This window comes from Electrona antarctica, assembly GCF_951216825.1.
Source record: "Electrona antarctica genome assembly, chromosome: 3".
In the NCBI taxonomy this organism is placed as follows: Eukaryota; Metazoa; Chordata; class Actinopteri; order Myctophiformes; family Myctophidae; genus Electrona; species Electrona antarctica.
This window is the reverse complement of record NC_136808.1, coordinates 57,996,614-58,006,566: the sequence shown is the minus strand read 5'-3', so window position 1 is coordinate 58,006,566 and position 9,953 is coordinate 57,996,614. Positions and strand designations below refer to the sequence as shown.

General features: G+C 39.9%; 1 protein-coding gene across 1 annotated transcript; it reads right to left on the bottom strand.

Annotated features, from left to right (window-relative positions):
- Positions 1 to 6,288: 6,288 nt before the first annotated feature.
- LOC306920128 (tetraspanin-3-like) lies at positions 6,289 to 7,272 on the bottom strand. The gene has a single exon (XM_079496756.1). It carries the CDS (start codon positions 7,157 to 7,159, stop codon positions 6,398 to 6,400), a length of 762 nt encoding a protein of 253 aa, XP_079352882.1. The 5' UTR covers positions 7,160 to 7,272; the 3' UTR covers positions 6,289 to 6,397.
- Between the last annotated feature and the right edge of the window lie 2,681 nt (positions 7,273 to 9,953).

Here is a 9,953-nt window from a genome sequence, read left to right as displayed (position 1 = left end):
TTCAATAAAATAAATATTTTAATCCACTCCGTCCATACTCCTCCATTGTAAATGCGCAACAGAACATTGGCCGCGCCCCTAGTGGCCAGGGTTCTGTTGCGCATTTACAATGGAGAGAAAACCAAGATGGCCGCCAGATTCCGAGACAGAGTATGGACTTTAGTATGGACGGAGTGGATTAAAATATTTTTTTATTGAAAACTACGGTCGCTACGGAAGTAATTGTTTTCCGTACACCCTCCGGACATGTGGGGCAATCTTGATTATTTTTAGATTTTGCATTTGTACAAGGTAAGAGTGATTTTGAGGCAGAAACGTAAACACGTGCCCTCTTAAAGGGGACCTCGTCGTTTAGACTCTCGTTGAGAGATTCGTCAGAATCGAAAAAAACCTCTACGAGAGTCTAAATGTTTGGGCTAGCTTTCTACATGTTTTGTATTTCTTTGTAAATGGTGCATTTATATAGCGCCTTTATCCAAGGCGCTTTACATAGATTGTGCATTACATTCACCCATTCACACACACATTCATACACCGATTGCAGCGGAAGCCATGCAAGGTACCAACCAGCACATCGGGAGCAATTTGGGGTTCAGTGTCTTTGTTTGATCAATATTATGTATTGCGACGTAATTTGTTGATTGTTTTATGTGTGAACATAGTTCTCACGGCATGGAACAGCAGAAGGATGAGAAGAATGCCCAATAAATGCCCGTTTATAAAGAACCGACCTGTGTCGTCAATGTTGTGAGAAGAGCTACAGCCACTATATGCGTGTACTATGGAATACGAGACATCTCACCCCGGTGAGTTGTCTTCACTTTTTGACATGTCGGGGTGAGTTGTCCGGACAGCTGTAGTGGCAGAAAATACTACACTGCCTGGAGCAAGGCTTCCACCTGTTGATTGTCTGTCAAGATGACCTATTCTTACCCAAGACCCATGTTTGACCATGTCCACTGACCACACCTCAAATGTATTTGTGTTCCTTCACTGTGTATAAGAGAAACTCATGTCTACAGCCAGGGAGGCTTGCATCCGTGCACCTCCCTGGGCTGGTACAGACCACTCCTTGTAATAAACGTGACATTGTTTCAGTCCACTCTCTACCTCGATTATTTCTTAAAGTCTCTGTTAGGAGTATTAATAATCCCACGACAATTATGGCGCTGTGAGCAGGGTGTTTCTACTGTCCGTCAGCATTCTCTTTTTCAGATGAGAGCGTTGTGCATATGGATCTGAGATGCTGGTCCGACAGGGACAACACCTAAACGAACTTTGGGGTAAGAGTGTTTTGACTCAATGTACAACATTTTGTATTTTGAGGCTGTGTTGTTAGAGATACAGCCGTACAAAGTACTAGTTCATCGTATTTAAAGGAGCTGGTGACAGTCCCTCCTCATCGTATTCATCGTATTTAAAAGGAGCTGGTGACAGTCCCTCCTCATCGTATTTCATCGTTGCCGAGTGGTAACAGTCTTTCATAGACATTTATATAGTATTTAAAGGAGCTGGTGACAGTCCCTCCTCATCGTATTTCATCGTTGCCGAGTGGTAACAGTCTTTCATAGACATTTATATAGAGAAACTATAGCCTATATCAGTAGGATAGGGAATAGCATAGGAAATCATACAGACAGCGTCCACCGTTATTTTCTTTCTTTTCTCTCCTGTTGGGACCAAACAGCCCACAGGGAAGATTAAAAGAGAATGGTGAAACAGCAAATTGTATATGAGAGTGATTCATAGGTTCTGATAACGCGTAAGACTCGAGCAGCAGGTATGAATGTGGAATGTGGAATGTTGAGTATGGAATATGGAAGTGTGTGGATACGTACGTGTGGATGAACGGAAAATACTATTTTTGTGAAAAGTCAAATGGTGATTTCCTAGTATAAATGTGGCGTTGTGAACAAGTAAGTATGAAGAATGTAGTCCTGGTATTTTAGTTAAGTGTCACCACCCATGGTTAGTAGGACAGCAGTTAGCAGTTGTCAGCGGCAGACTCAAAATAGCAGGTCTACCGGGACGCACATCCCAGTAAGTGCTGTCTTGTTGGCAGTATAGCAGGCTAGATAGTAATAATGGTTAATAGTAGGGTTGTTTTAAGGTCCGAGTATTTAAAGTAATTAACAAACAGTAACGTGGTTAGCTGATCATCATGGTCATATATATTATCTTATTACATCTTATTATAAAATAATGACAATATAACAATTTCCCAGAGTCACGGCAAGTTGAGTGTAATTGTGCTTTGTCACTTTTTATATTTGGACTAAATAGATAGGCAAAATTATACTAAAAGCATGAAATGTATAGGTAATTAGTAACTCCTTACAATAGGTAATGTTTGTAACTGTCATCGTAGTTTTACCCAGTCAAAATAGGAACCCCTGTTTGTGTTAAGTAGCCCCGTTCTTCTCCCCCACCATTGACAGCAGCTGCCCTGAGTGGCCACACATGGAGTCTGGTGAGTGTAAATAAGTCTATTATTACAGTAATATGAGTGGTGGAGAAAGGTTCTGAAATGTGTTACTTATACATACACGATATAGGAATACTCTGTAGCAAGTAAATGTCCAGAATTCAAATGTAGGCTTAATAGTAAATTAGTGTTAGCTGTGGCTGTATTTAAGAAACTCTGTCAATTTAGCAGAATGTCTCATTTTGAATTATAAAATAACTGAAAAATAAGCAGATCTACGAGCTCACAATGTGTTGTTCTTGTACATTAGTTATTTGCAACATGGAGAAAATGTATATAGGGCTGGAGTGGTTAATGTATGATTTGTAATAACCATAATCTACACAGTAACCCGTAATTACAGTATTCAACTACATGCGTATGAGTATTACGGTCCCATATACGGACAGGTCATCCATTAGGGAAGACATGGTTTGGAGTTGTGTTGAGTTGATCATATGGACAAGCGCAATTCCCTCATGAGAGAACTTGCATTACCGCGTAGGAGCATTTGAGTAATAGTATTGTGTGAACCTAAAAAGTGAGACACAGAACTCATACGTTAGTGTGAGTGACGTGCAATTAGATATGTAAAGGGTATTATTGGCAAAGTTGATTCACCAGACATAGAAATCAGTAGTACTGTGTTTTACGGAACCTGATTACTATGGGACCATCAGATGGATCGCCTATCGCATCGCACGGCAAGTCACATGTACAGTCAGACTGTTTCCGCACTTTGATGTCTGAACAGTATGCGTGTGTTGGTTTGGGGCCCAACACATTACATTTTGGGAACATGGACATGCAGGCACTTGGACAGAGGCATGAACAATGGAGGACTATATGTGAGAAAAGGGAACATTCCAGGGATGAACTAATGACTGTCTTTTTCCTTTCATGTGATGGAACAATGTACGTCCACTCTGTGGCGAGGTACGTGCGATTGCGGTGGTGGGCCATTGGTGATGTCATAGTGAGTGGGTGAGTAGAGAGTACTGCTTTTTGGGGTCAATCTGATTCAACTTTACTACAGTGTCTCAAGACATTTTACGTGTTGAGCAGCGACCCCTGCTACATGCCTAAATTAAGCAGTTTTACGACGGGGGTAACAAGACACTGTCCTTTAAGCGGGGGGAATCGTCAAGCTTGATGAGATACTTTTTTGGCTTGTCAATATGATCATACAACTTTCCTATAGTCAATAGTCTATCAGACAACTGAATTAAGGGAGTTTTAGGACTCACAAATCTTGTAGTAAATTGGTCTTGATTCAAACGTAATATTAATGAACAAATAGGTCAAATCAGACAAACCCACAGCCAAATAGGGGGTGATTCCCTATGTAATGTGTAATGCAGACATAGATATGGAACAGTAAAGTAAGAAATAAGTTGTTGTTACGGAAACGGTGGATGGCATGACGTCATGTCTCCCTCCCATGCGTGCCCAGGAGCACTGAAGAATATATATAACACAGGCAGATAGATACCGTATACTACTGAGTATCTCATATTGTAAGTAAGACTCACATATCAAGGGGTACCTAAATCATTGGGCTTGACTAGTTCACCAGCCCCCCCAACGCCTAAAGCAAGATAGCATAGGCATTTTCAGTAATGTGTGGGACACGCAAAATGTAAACTTGTCCGCAGAAATAGCCTGATCACAGCTGTTAAAATAACAGTGGGGGCTCATATTGTTCAGTTTTCAGTTCAGTTTAGTTTCTCTAATTTAAGGAGAGTTTCACAGCATGACATGTCACTTACGCCAACCAGGTGTCCATTTGCACCCCTCACTTCAGAGTAGCAGTGTGATTGACAGGCATCAGTGTTTGGGGGGGGGGGGGGGGGGCAAGAGAAGGTCCCCTAATAGTTGGATAATTCACACTCATGGCAAATGCCCTGTTGACTCATTTTTGTTGTCAACATTTAACTACTAGGCCTGTACTCCTATCTGCTTTAATCAGCTAGAGAACGGGGTCAGGCATTTCACTTTTTGATTCCAAGCAGTGATGTAAATAGATTCTCAATGCTCTACTATCTTCCTAAAATTTCTTCCTGAATTTAACTAGATGTGTTTACTATCTTCTAATTTAACTATAGATGTGTTTAATTGATTCTAGATGTGTCCAGTCATTTTTTAATTTCTTAGAAGAGTAATTTTTAAAAGTAAATGAGTCCTGGGATGCAGGAATGATTTTGTAAATAAGTCAGGGGGATATATGTGTCCCACTTCAACAACGTTAGGAGTTATATTTTGCCATTTTTTCAAAGTGCAGCATACTCCACAGTTCAGTAAACAGTTGTCGCTTCCAGCCGGCATCCTTGTTTCAGACAGGGACTTGTCCATGCAATTATGTGACGGAGGAGGACTTTAGAAGGAAGGATTTTTATTATCTGGACTTTCCATCAAACAATCAAGCAGCAAGCATACTGGTCAATTAATTAAGACGCATACACATTTGTATGATAAGCTATGAGGTTCAATTTGAATGTCTAGTTGATCATGGTGTTTATTTATATATCAATAAATATATCAATAATAGTGTAAACCTACAGCAGAGTCATGTAAATACTATTTTAACAAAGAGAGTTATGTAAATACTATTTTAAGTTACGAGTCATGTAAATACTAGCATTTTATTTTAAGAAATCAGTTGAGTGAACCCGTGGATCAGCTATTTTCAATGAACAAGATTTAACAGTTAAAAACCATTTAACCAAGTCGGCCTTCCTACTTACCGGAGAAAGTTTATTGTTAGTGTGTGTTTTTCAAAATGTATTCCTAGATGTGTTTATCCTTAGTTTATTTCTTTATAGATGTGAGATCATTTTATTTGAAGTTAGGGAAAAAAATGTACCGAAAGATAGAAAAGGATTTTTAAAAATAGCAGATCTGCGTGCACAAAACATACCTAGCACGTTGTTTCAATTATAGATAGACTGGCAGGAGGAAGTGACGAATAGGGTAAAATAGCTTAGTGTTAATAGGATGTTGATGCTGTTAAATAGCTTAGGTAATATTAAAAAATGTTTAAAGTAAAGCGATGGTTCTAGCAATTATGAGCAATTCTATGGATAAATTCTATCTATGTCCGACAGAAGTGCTCAGAGGGGGGACATGTATAGTTTAAGAAGTGTATAGTTTATGAAGTATAGTTTAAGTTGAACATAATTTAATTCAAATTCATTTTAAGCATTGGAACATAATTTATTCTTGAGTCTATGGCGACATATTGTCAAACCTCTAAAACTACATTCAGTAGGCTGCTGAAACAATAAACAAACAAAACCTCTACGGCATTTTAGATTGCATGTCAAATTGTAGATGTACCGAGTAGAATTGCGGGCCCACATTTGTCTGAAAGATCTGATGAGTAAATTAATGTTATTTCAAAGGACCTGGCCTCATGTCGCCTATTTTGCTGTTTACAGTAACAGAACACGTACTGCTTGTGAAGAGTTGGTTCCACTCAAACCAGTAGTAATAGCAGTAATTCAGATACAGGTACAGGGGAGACTAGACTACACATGGGGAAGTTTTTTCACTCAAGTACTACACTATATTTAAATATTTATAAAATACTGCAAAACCATACACACACACATAGTGCAAACTGACATATGAGGAAAGTACCCAGTCCACATATTCTATACAGTATAAGGTCCAGCGACCACATTCTAACTTACCTCAAACAAAGGGTAAAACGTAGGTAGTCACAGCAGCAGATTACATGTAAAATCTCATTCCCCATTGACCATTCAAATAATTTGGCCAATAGCTTTTTGAAAAACAAAAGGTAAAAGGAAAAAAAAAAAAAAGGTAAGATGTTAGTGTATGTAAAATAGTTTGTTTTCATGTTCTCGGTCAAAACCGGTTTAAGTCACTCTTAGTGCACGTCTGTGAACGTATTATTGTTAGAAGGAAACTTTATGCGTAGGTTCCCCCAGTGATGAGTAGTTCGTAGGCGGGGTCTCGGCTCCACCTGCAGAGTACCACACATGCACACAGCATCCCCAGCATCTGAATTGCAGCAAATGTTAGTGCAGCCCAGATGACATACATCATGATCTTTTTTAGTTTCTTCACAACTAGAACTTCACATCCCTCCGGGTAGAGGTCTTCAGTATGAGCAAGAGATCCAGTGCAGGCTTCTGTATTACTTTTGCAGCAGCTAATGGGGACGCTGTTGTTTTTAGTTTCATTAAACCAGCGAGTGTTCATCCAATCCGAGTAATTGTGGATTCCGCAGCACTGAAGTTGTCTCTGCACATAGTCGATGGCACGGCTCGGGGCATCACTGTTGGTGCCACTGTACTCGTCATACACGTTCCGGATGGAACCGTTAACCTCATCTTCAACCTTTGCTCTGTAAATATATCCAAGAACCACCACAGCCACTTCCGTCATGAACACCAGCAGAAGGATGATCACAAACGTTGCAAGTCCACAGTAGCTCTCTCGTACTGTAGCACAGCATCCAATGAGTCCAATAATGAACAAGAGGGCTCCGACAGCAATGATGGTCACAGCAGGGATAAAGGTATACACATCCTCAAAGAAGTGGTCATAGTCATCATATGTGATGAACACATAGGCTCCAACATAGCATAAAATACCAGCTGCTGCCCAAAATATCAGATTTAGAAAGACCAACACCGTCTTTGACGACGTTATGCCGCACTGCCCCATGCCTGATACTGAGAAGGAATCCAGTATTGCTATAAAAGTTAAAAGGCTTTTCTTCTATTCAGACATATTGTCCTGGCCCGCTGACATCCCGATACCCCGACCGACCGACTGAACCTCTGGATGTTTTGGTTTGAGCAAATTAAGGGTCCTAGCAATTACGGGTCCTAGGGTTGTCATGTCAACCTAACTAGGTAACATTAACTTGTCTTCATGGGGGGCATGAAATCAGGTCACCAGTCTAAAAGAAATTGTGACAACAAGAGTGTCTGTGACACATGTAAAAGGAAGCAACCAAGTTAAGCAGACAGGTGGGGCCCAGCCGGGGGTCAAGTGGCGACCTATGGGTTAGGCCACTACACAGATTTGGTGTGATATGGAGCGAAGTAGAATGAAGACCTACGCAGTGGCAGTGTGGAGAATGAATGGCCCGGGTATGTGTGGAATGTGATGTTTATCGAGTAGGCCTATAAGTAAGTAAAATGTTTTAAGGTATCACTGTGTACAACAGTGTTATTTTTAGGTGAAGTCATTCTAATGAAAATTGTTCTTTCCTACTTTCCAGGACTGGATGGTGAATCAATGAGATGGTCTAAATGTGTTGACAATTTAATGAATATTTTCCTTTCCCAGTGTGCATGGCATGGTTAATATGGCGATATTGACTAACTCACTAAAAACTTAGAATAACTCGTCTAGGAAGAGTGTTGTGATACAATGCAATTACAGGAGGAAGGACAAAGGGAAAAATGAGTATCTATAGACGTTACATCGACAAGGTAAGAACCCACTCACTCCCACACGATCTCATACATTATTGAAATATTTGTGTTGACAGGAGGATACTAGTAGTGATGAAATACAGTGTAAAGATGCAATAATGTGTAACCTGTCAATGTAGCTAATAACCATAAGAGAGGGAGTTAACCATAAATCAGACTGTGAAAGATTGTGATCAACTATGATCAAGATAGATCTTAAAAATTCCTAATTATGTATTATCATCTGGGGAAAAGTATAGAACAAATGTTTTAGAATAGGGGTAGTGTGTTGTTTTGTTTTTTTCCAGCTCTGAAATCCAATAAATTAAGAGAAACATATCAGGAGATGTGTTTAAACAAGGAAAAAACAAACAAGCAAATGAAGACAACCGGAGAAAGCACTAAAAGGATTTGGGTTTGTATGATGGGTAAATATACACACATACATTGACGTCAGTCTAGTGTTATATGAATTACAATTTAGGCATTTAGCAGACGCTCTTAATCCAGAGCGACTTACATTAAGCAATAACAAAAAGCATGGCATACATCACATGTATAAAAAGTAGTTATCATGAATCATGCGTAAACTAAGAACGTAACATTGGAGTATCTATGTAAACTATACATACTATATAATATATTATACATGTGTACTGTAAAAGTGCTATGACTACATAAAGTGCAATCCTAGAGCTGTCTACATAACAAGCTGAAGCTGAAGACAATTAATGTAAAATAATAATAATAATAATAATAATATTGAAATGAATTTTGTATAACCACCTTTTTAACCACGGTGGAAATAATTCAAGTGAACAAAATTACCTGCAAGTTGTTCTCCCTCTAAGAAAACCTGACAGACATATAAATATGTCACATGGGCCAGTGACACCAATGAGAGCCAAGCCACATCATCATGTCCGTCCAGAGACTCCAGACGTCCCTACAAGGCCCACACGCATTCAATTCCCGCAGTCACCCCCCAGTGACAGCGATGGGAGCCGGATAAAGACGAAATACTGGGCCCACCATGGGGAAAAAAGACTAAAATGCCATGCCACAACTTGTGACAGAAACATAAGGAGAAGAGAACATTTGCATGGAGGAAAGAACCACGGAAAAAGACTACACCTGATGCTGGCTTATGAGTGATCGCTCAAGACAAATCGAGGGTCGTAGGTTGGAATTTCCCAATAAGAAGGAAAAGGGTTTTCGCCCCTACCAGCCATCAGAAGTTGTGTGTAATAAAAAGAAAATTATCATGTGGGTGAACATTGAATACACTTAAATGTAAACCTTTCTTACTCTAGGAGATAGTCCATATATAAGTCATCTTTTTGTAGTAAATTTGCAGACAGTATAGTATCTCATGTTCCTTGGTATAAATTAATATTAGGAATTTAATTTACATATTTGAAATGGCGGACTGTAGTGGCAGAAAATACTACACTGCCTGGAGCAAGGCTTCCACCTGTTGATTGTCTGTCAAGATGACCTATTCTTACCCAAGACCCATGTTTGACCATGTCCACTGACCACACCTCAAATGTATTTGTGTTCCTTCACTGTGTATAAGAGAAACTCATGTCTACAGCCAGGGAGGCTTGCATCCGTGCACCTCCCTGGGCTGGTACAGACCACTCCTTGTAATAAACGTGACATTGTTTCAGTCCACTCTCTACCTCGATTATTTCTTAAAGTCTCTGTTAGGAGTATTAATAATCCCACGACACAGCTCACCCCGGACAGCTCACCCCGGAAAGTGAAGACAGCTCACCCCGGAAAGTAAAGACATCTCACGATGTCTTTACTTTCCGGGGTGAGCTGTCTTCACTTTCTGACATTGCGGGGTGAGTTGTCTGTACTTTCCGTGGCACCCATTACAGTAGGCATAATTCAATTTCGGATCTAACTATCGGTTCCTACAGACGTGCGCAGTCACGGCTAATTATTTATTTATTTAACAGTAAAATCCGGTGAAACACTTGTAAGGAGTAGAGCGTCTCTCTCTCTCTCTCTCTCTCTCTCTATGC